We start from the raw sequence: 24,369 nt of genomic DNA, 5'->3' as shown, positions 1-24,369 counted from the left end.
ACCCTAGCTTTAGTTTGTTTCTCCTTTAGCATTAATACAACCACCTGTTCACTTGAACAGCCTCAATATTTAGCACACTATCCCAAGAAAAATTATTCCTAATAATAATGCTCCTCCTTCTCCTTCTCTCCTAGACTACAAAAATGAACAAAAAGATCGTTGCACTGCTCCCATTATGACTACCTTAAACTAAAAGAGACTCCTAATACCCTTTCCTCATCACGGTAGACTCCCATCTAGTTAACAAAGGCTATCAAAAGAACATAATCACTCCCATATCACACAACCTTTGATTCTTGTATAAAAAAAATAAAAGAGAGGAAAGAAACAGTCTACATGTTCAAGAACAACACTCCTCCTCATTAATAAATATGTAATTACAAATCTTTCTAACTTTCCTACTTGTTTGATATTGGACATCATAAAGAATCAGTATATTTTGCAGGTGAAAAAATCTACTCCTCTTCCTGATGAGTGAGGAATCCGAGGCAACAGAATGATAAGTTTATTCCCAGAGAAGTCACTTTTCAAGGAAACCAGTTCTAGAATTAGGATCACAATAGCATCCCAAGCAAGGGCTAGACTTTTTTTTAAATTTTTGCAAAGGGACTATGACTACCAGGTCATGGAGAATAGATTATTTTTTTTCCTAAAAAGCATGACAGGTTGTGGAGAAAAATTACTGTCAACAATGTTTGTCTATAACTCTGGCAAACCCTGGGTTTGATCCTCAGCACCACATAAAAATAAATTAATTAATGATATGGTATGCAACTACAACTAAAAAAATAAAATTTAAAAAATATATTTATTCTTAAGTGGACACAATATCTTTTTTTTTTAGAGAGAGAGAGAGAGAGAGAGAGAATTCTTCAATATTTATTTTTCAGTTTTCGGCGGACACAACATCTTAGTTTGTATGTGGTGCTGAGGATCGAACCTGGGCCGCACGCATGCCAGGTGAGCACAATACCGCCTGAGCCACATCCCCAGCCCCACAATATCTTTATTTAACATTTACGTGGTGCTGAGGATCAAACCCAGTGCCTCGTGCATGCTAGGCAAGTACTCTACCACTGAGCCACAACCCAGTGCGCCCATCTTTCTTTTTAATTCCATTATCTTCCTTGAAAAAACACTAGTTACAGAAATCCAAAAGCTAAAACATATGTATTAAATTTTTCATATAAATTCAAGTATGGCTTAATAAAGGAATCAAACTAAAGAGTAAACATTCTTGAATTAAAGTGATTAAAAGTACAAATATTGCTTTGGTTTAGACTCATGTTATTAGAAAACATATCAAAAAGATTGAAATTACCTTAGTCTTATTCTTTTCAGGCAATTAAAATAAGTAAATTTTTAAAGCCAGCCTTGAAATTGTCTAAAAGTAAGATACTGCTAAATAAACTTTAGTAAAGCATTCTTATACCACAAATTATACTGTCTAGCATATAAGAATGCCTTACTAAACACTAAACTACACAATATACCATTTCATCAAATTTAAGATGCCATTAATTTGAGGATGAATCACTATTTTATAAACCACTAATAAAAAACTTCTAATTAAATGTGAGATACTATCAACCCAATACCAATGCACCCAATATCAGAGATAATTAAATCTAAAAAAAAAAAAATCTTACATAAAAAAAAATCAGTAAAATCCCCTCAAATTCCTAAATATATCTATTTTTTACTATATAGATATGATTTACAGTCTTCTACAAGAAAAACTTCTAAATGCAAAAAAAAAAAATTAAAGTCTCTTACCTTCTGTACTATACTCAGGAAAGGTATCAATGAAGGAGTCTGAGTGAGCTTCAGCAGGACCAATTAATTCAGAACCATCATTAATTATTCCACCCTAAAAAGATCAGAGTAATTGTTTTCTTGTCATTAAGAATATTTTAAAATGGTAGTATATATTAGTTATCTTGACTGAGTATATATAAGAAATATAGGAGCTATTAATCTATTAAACTAGTTCACAAATACATTCCAAAAATCACTACGTATATCAATATTGGTTCATCAGTTATATAAATGTACCACACCAATGCAAGATGTTAATAATAGAAAAACCTGAGGTGTGAAAATGCACAAGAAAAAACAACTCACCAGCTTAAGAATATTTTTTCTTAAGGACCAGTAATTTCAATTAGTGATAAATGATGAAATGCATCAGGAAGTCATTGAATTTTATCAAATTATAAACTACAACATATTACACAACATCTCAAGTGATCTGAGAAGCCATTCAGGTTTGGACTCACATGTAACTTAGGTAAAAGTAAAAAAAATTAAGATATTTCTAGTGAAGAGAGAGTTTTTTAAAGACATAAAAACAAATATAAGATTGATTTCTCAGTGTGACCATCATTTTAATCAAATATCTAGATTTGCAAATCAGACCTCAAAAGATATTTTCACTTCCTCGATATGCAACCAGAGGATGTTATGATCAGACAAGCAGTGGTGGCGCGATTCTGTGCTGTGACTTTATGGACCAAAAGCTCCAATCACAAATAAAAGGACTTATGATCCTTAAGACATTATAAATAATTAAAACAGTAACTCTTCTGCTCCTCAACATCCTTCTTTCTGCCTCCCACCAGCAAGTTCTATGCCCAAACACTACTACTAAGAGAGTAAATTCCCAGAGAAATACAGACCCCATTAGCTCTCTAGCACAGCAAAAAGAACTGTCTTTATCTAGTTAGAAAAATTTCACCTGACAACAAAATATGTATCCCTTTTAAGTACCCCTAGAATATTCTCAAGGACATGGCATATGCTAGTGAATAAACCAAGTCTCCTAAATTTGAAAGAACTGAAATCACACAAAATACATTCTCTAATCACAATTAAACAAAATTAGAAACCAACAATAAAAGAAACTTCAGAAAATCCACAAATATTTAGAAATTAAAGAATCAATTTCTAAATGACCAGTGGGTCAACAGAGAAATTACACAACAGGATATACAATGAGCTGAATAAAAAATTTTAAAAAAAGAGAAATTTATGGGTTGAGGCTCAAACAGTGCTCAGGGACATTTATTGCTGTAAATCCTATATTAGACAAGAATATTCTCAAACCAATAACTTAATTTTTCTCTTTAAGGAATTAGATAAACAGCAAAATAATTCCAAAGCAAGTAAAAAGAAGGAAAGTTTAGAGCAAAATTTAACAAAATGAAATAGAAAACAAAATCAATAAACAAAAACTGAATCAAAGTTGTTCCTCTGAAAAGATCAACAAAAACTGTGAATTTTTAGCTAAGATGACCCAGAAAAAAAAAACAGACAAGATACAAAATTACCAAAAGGATAATGAAAGAGGAGACATCACTAACACCTATAAAAGTCAGAAACACTGCTCTTTTTTTGTGGCAGTGATCAGCTGCTTCAGGATGAAGCTCCATTATTGCCTTCCCAGCCACTGGCCACCAGAAACACATTAACATGGATGATGAGCTCAAACTTTGTGCTTTTTATAAGGAAAATATGCCACAGAGGTTGCTGCTCACACTCTGGGATAACAGAAGGATTATGTGGTCTGTCTCAATAGTAGAAATGACAAACAAGGTCTTCCCACAAAATAGGGTGTCTTGATCCCCAACCATGTCCATCTGCTATTGAGTAGGGAGCATTTCTGCTATCGACCACAGAGAACTGGAGAAAGCAAGCATAAATCCGGGCATTGTGGATGTCAATGTATTCATTCTCAACTTGGTTAACGATACTGCCAAAGGTTGACAGATACTACAGTGCCTCATCACCTGAGGCACAAAATGAGGAGAATCCCCAAACTATATGATCTCTCTAGAAAAGACAATGTCTGCCAATTATTACCAGGTAGCTGGGCTGACAACCTGGTTCACAAGAGCTGGCTGCACCAATAACCTAGAAGACGACGAAAGAAACATTAAAAAATACCTTTTGCTTTCAGGAATCAGAGACTGCTCTCAACCATAAAGGTCTGTTGGAAAGAAAAAGAGAGAGCACGCCTGAGACCCTCTTTATTGAGGGGAAGACACTTAAGAAAGTTCTTCCCAAATGAGGCAAAGGGATTGAGTTTCAGGGGGTGCAGCCCAGTCTCACTGGGTGACACCCACTCCCAGAGCTTCATTCTCCTACTGAGCAGAGGTGAGATCCACCTGTTTCCTGGAGCAGCTGAAACCATTCTCACACCTGTCACTCAAGACTAAGGGTCCATGCTCACTTCTGTGTTGCAGCTCCTGACAGCCAACAGTTTTAAGAAAGTCCTTTAATAAAGAAGACAAGCCCCCTAAGATTAAGTATCTTATTCCTCCACATGTCCTGCAGGACAAACACTAGTACATTGCTCTGAAAAACTGGTCCACTAAAGAAAACAAGAAGCTGCACAATATGCTAAACTTTTAGCCAAGAAAATGAAGGACAAAGAAAAATGACAGCAACAGACTGAAAAGAAACACAGGTTGTCCTCTCTGAGAGCTCCTACTTCTAAATTTGAGTTAAGTAAAAAATAATAATAATAATAAGGCTTTTTAAGAGCAATAAATAAGATCAGACTTTAAAAATTAAAAATGTTTTATGAGAATTCTGTGAACAACTTTATACCAACAAATTATATAATTTTAGTGATAATTCCTAGACAGACATGTTACCAATGCTGACACAAAAAGAAGAAAAAAAAATCAGAACAAAGAATAAGTAAATAAATTAAAATTAAAAATCTTCCCACAACAATTCTGCTCCTCCCAGGCCTAAGAGAAACAAAATTTTCACAATCCATATAAAAACTATACACTGATATTCATAATAACATTATTCATAAATAGCCAAAATTTTAACTAGTAAACAAAAACAAACCTAAAGTGGCATATCCATAACCATATGAAAGAATATCATACAGGCATAAAAAAAATAAAGTACTATGCTACAACACAGATGAATCTTTAAAGCATCATACTAAGTGAATTCCATTCACTACTAGATTCCAAGAAGCTGAGTAATAAAAGTAACACAAGAAATACCAGATTTATACCTTGAAAATTAAAAAATGCTACTGAGAGACATTAAAAACATCTGAATAAATGGAGAGTCATTTCATGTTCATGGATTAGCATAGTCAAGATGACAATTCTCCCCAAATTGAACTACAAAGTTAATGTACTTTCAAATTAAATTTTATGAAAATTTTTGTTCATATGAACAAGCTGATGCCAAACTTTTTTATGTAAATTCAACAGGCTCATAATTTCCATAACAATTTGAGCAAAAAGTAGGCAAACTTATACTATCTGACTTCAAAACCTATAAAGCTATAGTAATCAAAGCAGTATGGTCCTAGCATAAGAATAAGCACGAATTAATAGGACATATCAACAGTCCAAAAATAAGCCATCACATTTATAGTCAATTTATTTTCAATAATAGTGTCAATTCACTGGAGAAAGGAATCTATTCAATAAATGGTGCCAAGACTATTAGATCTCATGTCACAAAAGATGAATTTACACTGTTGCTTTAATCCATACATAAAAATTAACTGAAAACAGATCAAAGACCTAAACGTAAAACTAAACCATCTAGGGAGGAAATCTTCATAGCCTTGGGTAAATCAAAAAGCTCTAGAAATGCCAAAAATAGCATAATCCATGAAAAATGGAAAACCTGATAAATTATACTTTATTAAAAACTGGAAATTTTTATTCTTCAAATAGTACCCATTAAGAAAATGAAAAGACAAAGCCACAGATTCAAAGAAAATATTTACAAGTCCCATATCGGACAGGGATAATAATGTCCTACTGTTCTGAGGATTGTATCCTATATCTAATAGAAGACTTTTATCCAGAATATATTCAGAGCCACTCAATCAAAAAACAAGCATATTTTTAACAGACATTTCACCAAAGAACTTATATGAATAAGCACAGGAAAACATTAAACATTGTTACACCATTAGAAAAGCAAAATCAGACCATACCAAGTGTTGGTGAGGTTGTAAGAGAACTGGGACTTCCACACATTGTTGGGGAATATAAATGGTAAGTTAATTCAGGAAACAGTTTGGCTGTTTCTTTAATACATAAACTTAAGATTCAGAAATTCCAGTCCTCACAATCTACCCAAGTAAAATGAAAACATATATATCCACACAAAGATATGTACATAAATGTTCACAGTAGCCTAAGTTGTAAGAGCCAATGCTAGAATAACTCAATGTCCTTCAACTTGTCAACAAACAAGATATGGTATAATCCAATACAGAAGTCCCTCCTTATCTACAACTTTGCTTTGCATTTACCATCAAGTGCAGATTGAAAATATTTTATGAAAAAAATCTAGAAATAAACAATTTATAAGTTTTAACAACTTTTATCATAGGATATTGCTATAATTTTTGTATTTTACTATTATTGTTGCTAATCATTTATTGCCTAACTCATAAATTGAACTGTATAGGTATAAACAAGAAAAAACATAGCTTATATAGGGTTTGGTATTCCCACAGTGTCAAGCATCCATAAAGCAGCTAGGAACTAATAAGAGGGAAACTACTAACAGAAAACTATCCAGCAATATACAGTGAATAATATACAGAATGACATAGTGATACAAGATATAACATGGATGAAGCTCAAAAACATGCTAAGTGAAAGGAACTAGAACAAAAGACTACTTATCATATGATTCAATGTATCTGAAACACTGAAAAAAGGCAAATCTATAGACAGAAACAGTGGCTGTGCAGGGCTGGTAATGGGAAAGGGGAACACTGGCAAGAAGAAATGGGGAAACTTCTTTGATGTAATGGAAATGATATAAAACTGATTGGTGGCAATAACTCCACAAGTCTGTAAACGAAAGTCAGTGCATTCATTGCATACTTTTAATAACTAGTAAATTTTAAGTTACATCTATAAAGCTATAATAAATAACCATTAAATAATATGTGATGGAAAAACATAAGTCAAACAAGATTGGCGATATACTGTTAAATTTTTTTAATGTCTGGTAACATTTTTTAAATTATAAATTATATAATTTATAATTTATGTAGTTGTAGATGGACAGCATACATTTATTTTATTTGTTTATTTTTATATGGTGCTGAGGATCGAACCCAGTGACTCACATGCACTAGGCAATTGCTCTGCCACTGAGCTACAGCCTTAGCCCCTATACTATTAATTTTTGAAGGTAAATGAGGAGTAATACACAGATCCATTATTTTATTCCTTCAACTCTTAAGAATGTTTTAAAGAAAAGTCAGGCTGGGCACAGTGGCTCACACCTATAATCCCAGCAGCTCAGGAGGCTGAGGCAGGAGGATCATGAGTTCAAAGCTAGCCTCAGCAAAAGCAAGGCACTATCCAATTCAGTAAAGTGACACCCTGTCTCTAAATAAAATACAAAATAGGGGTAGAGATGTGGCTCCGTGGTGGAGAGCCCTGAGTTCAACCCCAGGTACCCAAAAACCAAAAAATTCAGCCTAAACAAGTGGCTATATGGTCATTTGTGTGTGATATCACCAGTGTTCCTACAAACAGAAAAAAAAATGTTATTGAGGCACATACCCTACAGACTGACTAACCCAAAACCTCCCCTCACTACCCCATCTTCAACCATGATCAGAATCAGAAAGCTAAAAATCATCTTCTGGTGATCTCCTTCAAATTAAGGATAGTCATGTGACCCAGTTCTGGTCAAAGAGATATAAGAACTACCTCTAGACATTCTTTCTGTAAAAGCTAGCATATTTCTTTTGACACTTTGCTTTTTATACTCAAACCCAGAAATCTAGATACTTGATAACATTCCTAAACTCTATACCAGCCTGTAACTACCTTCCTCACTCAGACCTCTTGGATGAGACAAGAGGCAAGCTTTTTTTTTTTTCTCTGCTTGTAGCTAAATAACCTTAAAGACCATATTTTCTCTATTTCAAAAGACTAAAACTACTGTCATATCCTGCTCCTGTCCAGCACTGCTTAAAATAGTTCCAAGATATTTTCCAAAATTACTATGACTCCTCTTAAAACTGTCAATTTTTTCATGAACCCTAAAAATAAGGTCTCATTTCCTAAAGTGTAAAAATCCTTCCAGAAGCAATTATAATCAGGCATTCCAAATCCAAAAGAAATGGAACAAACAGGAAACTTTTATTTAAACTGTTTAGAACCTATAATTTGACTTCTATTAATTCCCAAACTGATTTTTTTAATTCTATACCTTTCACCATCTCTATAAACAAAAAATCTTCTTGCTTAATAGTAATAGCCTTTTTCTGTAAGTACTGATTCTCTGTCAGATAGTGGGGGGAAAAAAACTATAACAGAGAATAGCAAAGGGTCAAATACTGTATCAATTTGACTTGGCCTTTTATCCCAAAGATCTGCACTGGGGAATTAGCAGAAACCAAATTTATGATCTCAGTCTAGTTTGCAGAGTAATGAAAAAGTAAGCAACAAGGTCAATCATAAAGAATTTAATTAATACAAACCTCCCTCTCCCTCTCCCTCCCCCTTCCCCTCCCCCTCCCCCTCTCCCCCTCTCCCCCCCCCCTCTCTCAGATACTGGTGATTGAACCCAGAGGCACTCTACCACTGAGTCATATCCCCACCCCCTTTCATTTTTTGAGACAGTTTCACTAAATTGCCCAAGCTGGCCTCAAACTTGTGATCCTCCTGCCTCAGCAAATTGCTGGGATTACAGGTCTGCACCACTACACCTAGTCATTACAAAATTTTCTATTACTATTTCTATTACTCTAAGTCATAAGTCTGCAATGTCTTTCAAAAGATCATATTTCTTCAGTAAACTAAATTAGGTCATAAAAAATGAATTCCTTGTGTAGAGATTCACTAGCACCAGTAAAATTAAATACCCCACTACTGATATATCATGATAGTTATGTATTCTAAGAAATTTAATTTATACAAACCAGTGTATTTTCAGCTAAAATTAAAAAAGGAAAAAAACAATGATAAAACCATCACCTAGCTTTTTTTCTAAAAGGCTAACTAAATGCAATAGAAAAACTGTGGGGGTAAAAACAGTGAAAGAAACTGACAACCTGCACAGGTTAAGTTGAAAATATATTAGAAAATAATTATTAAAAATGATAAATAACTCAGAATTAAAGCATTATGTCAAAAAACTCAAAACATTAATATTCAATGATCTCAGATAATACTACGTGTAATGGCCTACCTCTCTAATAAAACTGTGCAAAGACTAATTTTTTATATCTTTACACAAACCAACATAATTACAACAAATGTAATATGGACTTGTAGGATTTTATATCTCAAAGAGAAGTCTGCCACTGAAATATACCTCAAAAAGAAAAAGAGTTTCATGATACCAAATTTTAATGTATTCCAATTGTGATTGAATTCGAAAATCCCTAAGCCCTTTGCATCAATTTTTTAAGATCTTTCAATCAAAAACTCTATAGCTCTTTATGCTAAAAGCAAGATATGCCACAGACATGGTTATTTAGAAATTAACTTCTACATTTTTAGTGAACAATGAAATTCAAAAGGAAATGAATTTTCTACTTGAATTTACTACAAATTAGAAAATAAAAATATTCCAATATGATATAAAATATTCCAGAAGACTATCAAACCTTAAAAAAATCCTCAAGCTGTTTACTGTTGTAAAGAGCTGGAATATTGGCAGAGAACTGTAGCAGGTCTTCAGCACACTGTCTTCTCTCTTCAATAACAGTTTCATCAAATCGCCCTAGAATTAAATAAGAATCAACACTTACAGAAAGAACAACCAAATGCTGCTTCATGACAGTTTGTGTCCAGAGATTAGAAAGCAGCAGCTGGCCTACTACTGCCTATTTGCTTATTATGAAAACTTCTGGAGTCACACCTAGCCTCTATAGTGAAAATAAGCAAGAAAAGAACGTTTTTGATAAAACAAGAGGCAGAGGTATCAGTTGATAAATAAAGGCGTACTCATAATCTAGAACCTGTCAATGTAAGAATTTTACTATTAAGAAGCTGGTGATTTGAAAAGAGAATTTTAAAGGACTCAAATGGTTTTCCATAGTAATTTAATACTATAATTACTCATAATTTTCCCTTTTCTATTCTTTTTAGTTCATAAAGGGGCTGAAGAGAGAAAATTATGAGAATGTCTGTATTATCAATGGGGTCAAAAACCTCAGCTTAAAGCAAAAAGCTTTTATGTTCAAGTACATGTGTGATGCCGACTGCGTCCATGACAGCACGCTTGGGAGAAAAAAGAACTCACAGCAACAGCGAGTTCCACTTTACAAGGTAATGAAATGTTGGTTTTCACAGAATGTTTTAATGATATATACAATTTGAATGCTGAGAAGACATTTTCAAATATGATCATTTTGTATGGCTCTTAGTTTAGATAGCTGGTTGGCATTTGTCACATGCCTTGTTTCTTACTGATTGCAATATAGGTTTAAAAAATACAAAATCAGAAGAGTAGCATCATCATATACTTCAACAATTTAAGTGGTTTTGCAAAGCAGTAATAAAAAACTAAGACACAAAGAGACTCCTAGTTATATAAATTAAGGCAAGAATTTGAAACTGAACCGTTAAAAATCCTTCTCCTCAATGTATCTAATGCTTCTAGTAAAGTGTCTATTTTATGATAACTAAAAAAGGATATTGATGTTAGACCTGGGTTCAAATATAAGCTCCAGCATTCACTAGCTATAAATCCTAAGGTTGATTATTTTCACACTATAAAACGGAGAAAAGTAATAATGTACTTAAGGCTTACAGTTCCATGTCAGGCACATGGTAAGCACTTAATAGATTATCATGGTGTCCTTTAATCTTTAAAAGCTGTTGTATTTACTGGATAACAGAGCACACTAGCAACTTGTGAGTGAATAAACAGAGAAATTTTCTCAAAAAAAAAAAAAAGAACTCTTACAGTGGAATACTCTAATAGGAAATCTTAACAGTGGGTTCATTAAAAAAAAAAAAACAGGCCACAGTTCATGGATAGATTTCAGAGATAACAATCCTAATAAAATCCATGCATGTATACACAGGTACAATTTTATAAAAAAGGGGGTATAATGTTCTTTAGTGTCCTCTAAGAGCCCAGGGATTGGTAAAGGTTAGCAGGAAAGTAGCAGTCAATTAGAGAATTTCTAATATCTAGGGTCCAAAGTAGTGGGAACTCCAAAGTAGCAGGCGCCTGAGGCAGCAGGAGCAGCAAAGTTCTATATACAACTGAATACACAGCTTAACTTAACTATCATTATCTCAATGGCTTGCTGGTGTCACCTCTCAACCACTCCCTCTGGCAAAATGCCAGGTGCCACCGGGACTGGCTGTGGCCCTCAACACCAGGAAATATTGTGAAATGGAAAGCTAAAAAAATGACATGACACTATGCATGGTAGCACAAGCCTGTAATCCCAGCAACTCAGGAGGCTGAAGCAAGAGACTTGCAAATTCAAGGGGAGCCTGGGCCATTTGGTGAGACTCTTAGAGTGACCCTGAGTTCAATCCTTAGTACACACACACACAAAAAAAAAAAAAAAAAAAAGACACAAGAGCAAGAAAACAGGAGCTGGATTCCTAATCACTGAGCTGCCATGAGGCTATCTCCAAATCTTTGACCATAAGAAAGAAACTGGCTCCTATTTCATTGTAAATTTTGTCACAAGTAACCAAACCTAATATAATCCACTGTGCTAAATCTATGTTTCTCTTAGTTCTCAGATCATATGCAACAATTAGATTACACTCAATTCTCTCATGACAATAGCACACATAAAGTGTCACTACTAGCTTACCTATCAACAATATTATCCAGAAACAACCTTCCAAAATCTTCAATAAATAAATTCTCCAGCATGAAAACAATCTTGGAGAAAATGTAGTAGCTAAATAAAAATATTATTATTAATATTTATTTTTTGTTGCCTACACAGTATAAAACTGTGCATGATTATAATTCAACATATTTATCCTTTAAAATTGCTAATTCTAGTGCTTGTGAATTAATATTAGTAATTTTGTAAACATCTATCATCTTGAAACAGAAACATAGAAAATACAAGCTTTTTATGCTTCAACCCCTAAGGTCACTTGATATTATTTTAAAAAATATTAATTACTTGTTGAGAAATTTCAATGAAAGACTTCTTAATAGTTTATGAAACCCTAAAAAGATCTTATTTCTATCTGAAACAATAAAAATATGAAAATCTGAAACATAAAAATTTGAGGGCCCTAATCTTAGTATAACTCACTTCACCTCCCTACTAATCTAAGCTACAACACTTCAGGATTAGAATACATATGTAGAAAGCTCATCTTTGATCTATGCATTTCTATTCCACTAAATTTGGGTAAGCAGGAATGAATTAAAACATTTTTATAAAGTAGAGTAGAACAAAAAAAAATAGCTTATAATTCAATCCTATCACCAGAATACAATGACAGAAAAAAACTCACTTCTTTGTTCCTAAGATATTTCAGAATAAAAACAAAAAAAAAATAGTAAGCATAACAAAAACACAAAACAATAGTAAGGACTGGGGTTGTAGCTCAGCAATAGAGCACTTGCCTACCTTGTGTGAGGCACTGGATTTGATCCTTAGCACCACATATAAATAAATAAAATAAAGGCCCATCAACAACTAAAAAAAATTTTTTTTTAAATACTAAGCAGGGCTGGGGATATAGCTTAGTTGGTAGAGTGCTTGCCTTGGATGCATAACACTCTGGTCTAATAGTAAAAATAAAAATAGTAAGCATAAATTAAGAACACAGATGAATTTTAATGAAATAACTTCTAGTCCCAATACATACAACAAAGTTGCTTAATTTTTAAATACTTCTTAAAGTAGCAATATTCAGATCTTGGGACACTGCAGCCACTACCATAGCCCCCTTGATGTGGTAGCCTCCACCTTAGGACACAAGACAGAGCCTGGAGGCAGCCACCTGCCACAGCACCGTCTGGCACAGTGCTATATCTCTGAATGGGCCAGACAATGCCACCACAGGGCCCGCATTCGCTACCCAATCTCTGAAAGCAGTCACCTCCATCTTGGGACACCTCTGCCACCATCTTGGGTTCTCCACTGTCGCCATTGCTATCACCATCTTTACTTGGGACAGCTTTCATCTTGGGACACTGGCCAGGATCTGGAAGCCCAACATCAAGGTATCTCCAACCACTAACCCAGCCCAGTGCTTGCAGCAGACAATAGCTCTCAATGTGTGGTCCTGATCTGCCGGATACAGAACAGGTCTCCATGACAGGCACGCAGATCCTGGCACTCAGCCCTCAGGACCTCTAGAGAGAAAGATTCCTGATTGGGAAGTCTAAAGTATGGGGATGGGAGAGATACAGTTTAGACACTAAATTTGAGACTAAGAATTGTAGGGTCCACAGATGATGTAAGGGGCTAAGACGAGGATACAATGTCACACAACTGGACTCCAAAGGAGCTATCCCAAAGGAGAGTCCTGGGGTGCAATCTTCCAATGGGGACTGGCAATTGCTATGCTCTGCCTCCAGGAATTCCACCTCCAACTCTGACCCTCCCACTCTAGTAACCTTCACCATCTTGAGGGTGGAGATACCAGCAAACTCCAGAAAACCCCATCTATCAAATAAGGAAAGCAGGGAAGATACTGAACTCCAACAGAAACAATTGTTCAATTTTCCTTAGTGATTTTTTTCTTTTCCTGTCCTCACAGCCCCAATATTGTGAAACCAAGTACTTTTCATGCATCAGGCTACTGAGAACTGGGATATCTAAATAGTATATTACAATTTATTGTATATTCTTTTATTTTTACATTTTTCCCTTTTCTTTTTATTTTTTAACTCACTCTTTATGTTTGCCTCATTTATGTGTTTCCCCAGAGTCTCTTTCTCTCTCTTCTCCTGTTAAGAATCAACTTCTTTAGATACCTCTTTCATGTTTCCTATGATTTAATGCCTCTATATTATCACTCCCTCATTAACATCTCATCCTACACCCGCCATTCTCTCTTTGTCCAACATTACAATCTATAGATTCTTATGCAAACATACTGTTTATATTGTAGATAATGATAGAATACATCATTTCTGTTTATTGCAACAAAACTGTAAACGTCTTAATAGAGATATTGCTTTTAACACTGCATAGTATTTGCACTGGATGCTGTTAATATTGCTCTCCCCTTTAAGGGTAGGGTATTGGAAAACTGCAGGGACACCATAAGTCTATGGGGTCGAAATTATAACACCTTGGATCCATACTGTTAGAGAGGAAGGCACACAAACAACATGAAAAAACAAGGAAAGAAAATGCCCTCAAATAAACCAAGATGCTACAGCACAGTAGAAGAAACATTAGAGAAGGAGTTCATAATGTACATGATTAAAATGATCTGCAAAGTAAAGAATGATATAATAGAGCAAATGCAGGCAGCAAATGATCAATTCAATAAAGAGATAAGAAAGCAAATGTGGGTAGCAAAACATTACTTCAAAAAAGAGACAGAAATTCTGGGGAAAAAAAACAAACAGAAATCCTTGAAATGAAGGAAATAATAAACCAAATAAAAACTCAAAAGAAAGCATCACCAATAGACTAGACCCCTTGAAGACAGAACCTCAGACAATGAAGACAAAATATATATAATCTTAAAAATGAAGTTAACCACACAATGAAGATGGTAAGAAAACATGAACAGAACTTCCAAGAATTATGGGATAATTTGAAAAGATAATTTAACAATTATTGGAGAGGAGGAAGACCTGCCAGGCACCCAGCCAGACTGGAGGAGGAAGATGCCAGGCGCCCACCAGACCGGAGGAGGAAGACGCCAGGCGCCCAGCCAGACCAGAGGAGGAAGTCCGGCCCCCGCCCCGAGTGCTAGTCCGGATGAAGCCCATCAACCCTTAAAACCCATCAAAGCAGGTGTGGCTACCAGCAGGGTTCTGCAGCTAATCCAGGTACCTGGTTTCCAACTCCCCCACCCTTAGCTGCGATAACTCAAAATATTTCCCAAAAGCTTTTGGGAGTTGTAGCTATCAATGCAAAACAACAACTATACAGGCACCTGGTTTCTACCTCAGAGAGTAGAGTAGGGAAGATACAGGTGGAAGCTCATTTCCTTTCACACTGGCTATACCCACCACCCTGAATACAGAGGCTCAAGCTAGGAATAGACAACGCCACCTACTGGAAGCAAGGAAAACAGTGTTCTGAGAGACTTTTTTTTCTCTTTCTTTCTCTTTTCTTCTCTCTCTTCCACAATGTCAGCATATGTGAAACCAAGAACTGTGCATGAACAACCAAATTACCAAAGTAATATAATATAGAGGAATTGCATATACCCCACCTCCCCTTCATTTTTTTTCTTTATTTCTATCTTACTTCCCTTTTCCTTCTCTTATTTCTCTTTTCTTCCTTGTTATTTTTTCTTTTTTTTAATTCGTATTCTCTCTATCCCACTTTCAAACTCCTAACTTTTGCTATCTATACATAGGGTAACTATCTAAATAGATAGGAGGTTGAGTCTATACATTCTTCCATAAATTACCAGTCTAGTGGTTAGAGTTCTCCAAAGGTGCTAAGTTAGTTTAACCTCATGCCTTCACTCCTTTCCCTCTAAGTATAACATCCTTCGTCTGAAATTAAGTTTTCTATATGCCACCAGATATGGTACGCCTTTTATAAAACTAATGAATATATTCTTAAGTAATAAATAAAACCAATTCTATAGTCTTAGAATCTAACTATAAATGTATTAATAATGAAAACTTGTGCTTAGATAATGTACTGTTGACATTGGGATCTGTTAACATTGTCTTTCTCCGCAAAAGAGGAATTTTGTAGCTATACAAGAACAATACAAATATATAAGGGGAAAAACATTAGCATAATAGTTTCACAAATCTAGAAAGAATCATGAGCAGTATGAAAAGACAAGGAAAGAAAGGACCACAAACAATACAGGTCAATTCAACATTAGATGAGGTAATATCTGCAGCTGAGGGAATGTCAGACAAAGAGTTCAGGATATACATGCTTCAGATGATCTGGAGTCTCAAGGAAGACATTATACATCAAATTCAGACAATGAAAAATCACTTTGACAATGAATTACATAAACAAATCCAAGAAGCATAAGATCAACTCTATAAGGAGATAGAGGATATAAAAAACAAACAAACAGAAATCCTGGAAATACAGGAAACAATTAACCAAATTAAAAACTCAAATGAGAGTATTACCAGCAGAGTAGAACACTTAGAAGATAGAACTTCAGACAACGAAGACAAAATTTTTCAACTTGAAAAGAACATAGACAGCTCAGCAAGAATGTTAAGAAATCATGAGCAGAACATCCAAGAATTATGGGATAACATCAAGAAACCAAACCTAAGAGTTATTGGGATACAAGAGGATACAGAGGTCCAAACCAAGGGAATGAGCAATCTATTCAATGAAATAATACTAGAAAACTTCCCAGACTTAAAGAATGAAAAAGAAATCCAAATACTAGAAGCCTACAGGACACCGAATGTACAAAATCATAAGAGATCCACACCAAGACACATAATAATGAAAATGCCCAACATACAGAATAAGGTGAGAATCTTAAAAGCCACAAGAGAGAGGAAGCAGATTACATTTAGGGGTAAACCAATCAGGATAACTGCTGATCTTTCAACACAGACTCTGAAAGCTAGAAGATCCTGGAACAACATATTTCAAACGCTGAAAGAAAAAGGTTCCGACCAAGAATCATGTATCCAGCGAAATTAAGCTTCAGGATTGAAGATGAAATAAAAAACTTCCACGATAAACAAAAGTGAAAAGAATTTGCAGCTAGAAAATCAGCTCTTCAAAACATCCTTGGCAAAACATTACATGAAGAGGAAATGAAACATAACAATGAAAACCAACAGTGGGAGATAGTATAGTAAAGGAAAAACTAAGCATAGAGGAAAAACAAATCATGTTAAGTATCATACATAATCAAATATGGCTGGAAATAAAAACCATATCTCAATAGTAACCCTAAATGTTAATGGCTTAAATGCACCAATCAAAAGACATAGGCTAGTAGAATGGATTAAAAAAAAAAAGATCCAACAATATGCTGCCTACAGGAAACTCATCTGATAGGAAAAGACATACACAGACTAAAGGTGAAAGGTTGGGAAAAATCATATCACTCATACAGACCCTGGAAGCAGGCAGGGGTGTCCATACTTGGATCAAATAAAATAGACTTCAAGCCAAAGTTAATCAAAAGGGATAAACAAGGACACTACATACTGCTCAAGGGAACCATACACCAACAAGACTTGACAATCATTAATATATATGCCCCAAACAATGATGCAGCTACGTTCATCAAACAAACTCTTCTCAAGTTCAAGAATCTAATAGACCACAACATAATAATCATGGGAGATTTTAACACACCTATCTCACCAATGGACAGATCTTCCAAACAAAAGTTGAATAAACAAACCATAGAGCTCAATAATACAATTAATAACTTAGACTTAATTGATATATACATATATATATACCACCCAACATCAAACAGATACACTTTATTCTCAGCAGCATATGGATCCTTCTCAAAAATAGACCATATATTATGTCACAGGGTAAATCTTAGCAATTACAAAGGAGTTGAGATGCTACCATGCATTTTATCTGATCATAATGGAATGAAATTGGAAATCAATAATAAAATGAGAAAGGAAAAATCCTACATCACATGGAGATTAAACAATATGCTGGGATCCAACATGGCGGCCGGCGAGGAAGCTGCAATTCCAATGTCTCCACTTTAATGGGATCAAAAAGACCCATTGGAACAGCTGCAGCCTACCTACGGAGGAACTCCTAGCAAAATTCCCTTAACAGGAGAGCTGCCGAGAACTGGTAGGTTTATTGGAAGTGACAGTTTGTCCCAGAGAAGTGGATCTTGGCCAGCCACGCAGGCACAGAGGTCTAGTCCCCCAGCCATCAGCCACTCCTGCAAGCGGCTCTCCCAGGACGCCCAGCTCTCCATCGGCGAGCGGCTGCCACACCCGCCTGGCTGTTAACCAGGCAGCCGCAGCTACCCGGCTCTTCACACGGCCCCACGGCAGGTGCAGAAATCTAGTCCCGCAGCCAGCAGCCGCTTCTGTAAGCAGCCGGCACCCAGAGCGGTACAGACCGCCCCGCCCGAACCAGCAGACAGCCTCCGCCATTCGGGCTCTCACGGGAGGCCTGGTTTTCGCTCTGCTAACGGCCGCCATACCCACCTTGCGAGCGGCCGCCCCACCCGCCCGAAACTTAACCACGCGGCCGCAGCTACCCGTCTCTACAGGTGGCCCCACGGCGGGTGCAGAAGTCTAGTCCCCCAGCCAGCAGCTGCTTCTGTAAGCGGCCGGCACCCAGAGCGGCGCGGCCCGCCCCAACCGAACCGGCAGACAGCCTCCGCCATTCGGGCTCTCACGGGAGGCCCGGTTTTCGCTCTGTGAGCGGCTGCCACACCCGTCCTGCGAGCGGCCGCCTCACCCGCCTGGCTCTTAACCACACGGCACAGAGGTCCAATCCTGCAGCCACCAGCAGCTTCTGCAACCAGCAGCCGCCCGGGGCAGAGTGGCTGCCCAAACCAGCAGACCCCCCGCCATCCCGGCTCTCCCAGGAGGCCCGGCTCTCGCTCTGCGAACAGCCACACGGCCCGCCCGGATCTTAGCCACGCAGCCGCAGCTGCCCCACTCTTCAGGCGGCACCCGGCAGCCCGACTCAGCTAGAAGGGTCCCCGCATGGCCCAGCACATGGCCATGCCCTCTGGGCTCTGCTAACAGCCCCGCCAACCTGGCAAACAGCTCCCCCCCTGAGACCACATGAAGGGAATATAACCAAGCCTTTACGAAATAGCGAACTGGGAACTAAAACCAAAGATCGTGTCAGACTAGAGACAAACCAGTTCCACTCCTCCCTTCGGACACTCCGGCAAGGAGCCAGGGGCCCGATAGCAGAGAGGGGAAGTCACCAAAGCTCGGCCAAAGAGATTCCTTCCCAGCGGAATCTACTTTAGCAGGTGTGTGACTCCCACCCACATCAGATACAAACAACCAGGAAACTTCAAAATCTCTCCGTGGGTGTGACCGTAAGGGCCAAAGGACTCTCGACCCCCAACTCCCCCTACTGCCAGAGACAGGCAGACCTGTGACCCACCAGCGGAACAGGCCTAGAGGCCTGCCAGCATGGTAGACACGTCACACCAATTGGAGTAGAAGCAGAGCAGAGCAGCCGCCCGCATCCGGATCAGGCCCAACGACCAGAGGGCGTGGTAGTCACGTTACCACAATTGGAGTGGGAGCAGAGCGGGAGCAGAGCAGAGCCGTCTTCCGCGCCCGCAGGGTGGGCAGACCTGCGACTGACCGGCAGAGCAGGCCTAGTGGCCCGCCAACCTAGTAGATATATCACCCCAATTAGAAGAGGAGCACAGCCACTACCCGCCCTGCAAGGGAGATTTTTCAACTATACAAGAGCAATATAAATAATTAGGGGGAAAATTTCAAAAACACAACAGTTTCACCAAGCAGAAAGAAACGCGAGCAGTATGAAAAGACAAGGAAAGAAAGGACCACAAGCAATGCAGGTCAATTCAACTTTAGAAGAGGTAATAGCTGCAACAGATGGAATGTCAGATAAAGAGTTCAGGATAAACATGCTTCAGATGATCTGGAGTCTCAAGGAAGACATGAAACAGCAAAATCAGACAATGAAAGATCACATTGACAAGGAACTACATAAACAAATACAGGAAGCAAAAGATCAATTACACAGGGAGATAGAGGTAATAAAAAACAAACAAATAGAAATCCTAGGAATGCAGGAAGCAATAAACCAACTTAAAAACTCAATTGAGATTACTACCAGCAGAGTAGATCACTTAGAAGATAGAACATCAGACAATGAAGACAAAGTATTTCAACTTCAAAAGAACATGGACAGCTCAGCAAGACTGCTAAGAAACCATGAGCAGAATATCCAAGAATTATGGGATAACATAAAAAGACTAAACTTAAGAGTCATTGGGATACAGGAAGGCACAGAGCTCCAAACCAAAGGAATAAACAATCTATTCAATGAAATAATACGAGAAAACTTCCCAGACTTGAAGAATGAGACAGAATCCCAAATCCTAGAAGCCTACAGGACACCGAATGTGCAAAATCACAAGAGATCCACACCTAGACACATTATAATGAAGATGCCCAACATACAGAATAAGGAGAGAATTTTAAAAGCTACAAGAAAAAGGAAGCAGATTACATTTAGGGGTAAACCAATCAGGATAACAGCTGATCTTTCAACACAGACTCTGAAAGCTAGAAGATCCTGGAATAACATATTTCAAACACTGAAAGAAAATGGGTTCCAACCAAGGAGCGTGTATCCGGCGAAATTAAGCTTCAGGATAGAAGATGAAATTAAAACCTTCCACAATAAACAAAAGTTAAAAGAATTTGCAGCTAGAAAACCATCTCTTCAAAAAATCCTTGGCAAAACATTACAGGAAGAGGAAATGGAAAACAACAATGAAAACCAACAGTGGGAAGTAGGACAGTAAAGGGGGGAAAGTAATCAAAGAGGAAAACAAATCAGGTTTAGTAACATCAATAAACAAATATGGCTGGAAGAACAAACCATATCTCAATAATAACCCGAAATGTCAATGGCTTAAACTCACCAATTAAGAGACACAAGCTTGTTGAATGGATCACAAAACAAGACCCAACAATATGCTGCCTACAGGAGATTCATTTGATAGGAAAAGATATACATAGACTGAAGGTGAAAGGTTGGGAAAAATCATATCACTCATATGGACTGCGGAAACAAGCAGGAGTGTCCATACTCATATCAAATAAAGTAGATTTCAAGCCAAAGTTAATCAAAAGGGATAAAGAGGGACACTACATACTTCTCAAAGGAACCATACACCAACAAGACATAACAATCATAAATATATATGCCCCAAACAACGGTGCAGCTATGTTCATCAAGCAAACCCTTCTCAAGTTCAAGAGTCTAATAGACCAACATACAATAATCATGGAAGACTTCAACACACCTCTCTCACCACTGGACAGATCTTCCAAACAAAAGTTAAATAAGGAAATTATAGAACTCAATAACACAATTAATAACCTAGACTTAATTGACATATATAGAATATACCACCCAACATCAAGCAGTTACACTTTTTTCTCAGCAGCACATGGATCCTTCTCAAAAATAGATCATATATTATGTCACAGGGCAACTCTTAGACATTATAAAGGAGGAGAGATAATACCGTGCATCTTATCTGATCATAATGGAATGAAACTGAAAACCAACGATAAAAGAAGGAAGGAAAAATCACATGCACCACTTGGAGAATGAACAATAGGTTACTGAATGATCAATGGGTTTTAGAAGACATCAAGGAGGAAATTAAAAACTTCTTAGAGTTAAATGAAAACTCAGACACAACATATCGGAATTTATGGAACACATTGAAACAGTTCTAAGAGGAAAATTCATTGCTTGGAGTTCATTCCTTAAAAAAGGAAAATCCAACAAATAAATGATCTCATACTTCATCTCAAAATCCTAGAAAAAGAAGAGCAAAACTACAGCAAAAGAAGTAGAAGGCAAGAAATAATTAAAATCAGAGCTGAAATTAATGAAATCGAAACAAAAAAAAATTGAAAAAATTGATAAAACTAAAAGTTGGTTCTTTGAAAAAATAAATAAAATCGACAGACCCTTAGCCATGCTAACAAAGAGAAGAAGAGAGAGAACTCAAATTACTAGTATACGGTATGAAAAAGGTAATATCACAACAGACACTTTAGAAATACAGAAGATAATCAGAAATTATTTTGAATCCTTATACTCCAATAAAATAGAAGATAGTGAAGGCATCGATAAATTTTTTAGGTCATATGATCTGCCCAGATTGAGTCAGGAGGAAATAGACAACCTAAACAGACCAATAACAATTGAGGAAATAGAAGAAACCATCAAAAGACTACCAACTAAGAAAAGCCCAGGACCGGATGGGTATACAGCAGAGTTTTACAAAACCTTTAAAGAGGAACTAACACCAATACTTTTCAAGCTATTTCAGGAAATAGAAAAAGAGGGTGAACTTCCAAAGTCAGTCTATGAGGCTAACATCACCCTGATGCCTAAACCAGACAAAGACACTTCAAAGAAAGAAAACTACAGACCAATATCTCTAATGAACCTAGATGCAAAAATCCTCAATAAAATTCTGGCGAATCGGATTCAAAAACATATCAAAAAAATTGTACACCATGATCAAGTAGGATTCATCCCTGGGATGCAAGGCTGGTTCAATATATGGAAATCAATAAATGTTATTCACCACATCAATAGACTTAAAAATAAGAACCATATGATCATCTCGATAGATGCAGAAAAAGCATTCGACAAAGTACAGCATCCCTTTATATTCAAAACTCTAGAAAAATTAGGGTTAACAGGATGATACCTCAACATAGTAAAAGCAATCTACGATAAGCCACAGGCCAGCATCATTCTGAATGGAGAAAAATTGAAGGCATTCCCTCTAAAATCTGAAACAAGACAGGGATGCCCTCTCTCCACTTCTGTTCAACATAGTCCTCGAAACACTTGCCAGAGCAATTACACAGACGAAAGAAATTAAAGGCATAAAAATAGAAAAAGAAGAACTTAAATTATCACTATTTGCAGGTGACAAGATTCTATACCTAGCACACCCTAAAGGGTCTACAAAGAAACTATTAGAGCTAATAAATGAATTCAGCAAAGTGGCAGGATATAAAATCAACACGCATAAATCAAAGGCATTCCTGTATATCAGCGACAAATCCTCTGAAATGGAAATGAGGACAACTACTTCATTCACAATATCCTCAAAAAAAAATAAAATACTTGGGAATCAACCTAACAAAAGAGGTGAAAGACTTATACAATGAAAACTACAGAACCCTAAAGAGAGATATAGAAGAAGATCTTAGAAAATGGAAAAATATACCCTGTTCATGGATAGGCCGAACTAACATCATCAAAATGTTGATACTACCAAAAGTTCTCTATAAGTTCAATGCAATACCAATCAAAATCCCAACGGCATTTCTTGTAGAAATAGAGAAAGCAATCATGAAATTCATATGGAAAAATAAAAGACCCAGAATAGCAAAAACAATGCTAAGCAGGAAGGGTGAATCAGGCGGTATAGCGATACCAGACTTCAAACTACACTACAGAGCAATAGTAACAAAAACAGCATGGTACTGGTACCAAAACAGGCGGATGGACCAATGGTACAGAATAGAGGACACAGAAACCAATCCACACAACTACAACTATCTTATATTTGATAAAGGAGCTAAAAGCATGCAATGGAGGAAGGATAGCATCTTCAACAAATGGTACTGAGAAAACTGGAAATCCTTTTGCATCAAAATGAAACTGAATCCCTTTCTCTCGCCATGCACAAAAGTTAACTCAAAATGGATCAAGGAGCTTAATATCAAATCAGAGACATGGCGTTTGATAGAAGAAAAAGTTGGCTATGATCTACATAGTGTGGGGTCGGGCTCCAAATTCCTCAATAGGACACCCATAGCGCAAGAGTTAACAACTAGAATTAACAAATGGGACTTACTCAAACTAAAAAGTTTTTTCTCAGCAAAAGAAACAATAAGAGAGGTTAACAGGGAGCCTACATCCTGGGAACAAATCTTTACTCCTCACACTTCAGATAGAGCCCTAATATCCAGAGTATACAAAGAACTCAAAAAATTAGACAAAAAGACAACAAATAACCCAAATGGGCCAAGGACCTGAACAGACACTTCTCCGAGGAGGAAATACAATCAATCAATAAGTACATGAAAAAATGCTCAACATCGCTAGCAGTCAGAGAAATGCAAATCAAAACCACCCTAAGATACCATCTCACTCCAGTAAGATTGGCAGCCATTATGAAGTCAAACAACAACAAGTGCTGGTGAGGATGTGGGGAAAAGGGTACACTGGTTCATTGTTGGTGGGACTACAAATTGGTGCAGCCAATTTGGAAAGCAGTATGGAGATTTCTTGGAAAGCTGGGAATGGAACCACCATTTGACCCAGCTATTCCCCTTCTCGGTCTACTCCCTAAAGACCTAATAAGAGCATGCTACAGGGACACTGCTACATCGATGTTCATAGCAGCACAATTCACGATAGCAAGATTGTGGAACCAACCTAGATGCCCTTCAATAGATGAATGGATAAAGAAAATGTGGCATTTATACACAATGGAGTATTAC

At 36.9% G+C, this 24,369-nt stretch overlaps 1 protein-coding gene across 4 annotated transcripts in view; it reads right to left on the bottom strand.

The window, feature by feature from the left end:
- The window catches only part of Rps6kc1 (ribosomal protein S6 kinase C1), a 205,860-nt gene that overhangs the window by 135,981 nt on the left and 45,510 nt on the right, over positions 1-24,369 (bottom strand). For all 4 annotated transcript variants that reach the window (XM_021729167.3, XM_078022795.1, XM_005329411.5 and 1 more), the window contains exons 4-5: positions 9,635-9,750; positions 1,777-1,870 (exon numbers count right to left, since the gene is read on the bottom strand). In XM_021729167.3, the coding sequence (XP_021584842.2) occupies positions 1,777-1,870; positions 9,635-9,750 (210 nt within the window). The remainder of the gene's footprint in view (positions 1-1,776; positions 1,871-9,634; positions 9,751-24,369) is intronic.

This window comes from Ictidomys tridecemlineatus, chromosome 10, assembly GCF_052094955.1.
Source record: "Ictidomys tridecemlineatus isolate mIctTri1 chromosome 10, mIctTri1.hap1, whole genome shotgun sequence".
NCBI lineage: Eukaryota > Metazoa > Chordata > Mammalia > Rodentia > Sciuridae > Ictidomys > Ictidomys tridecemlineatus.
This window is presented reverse-complemented; position numbering and strand designations above follow the sequence as displayed.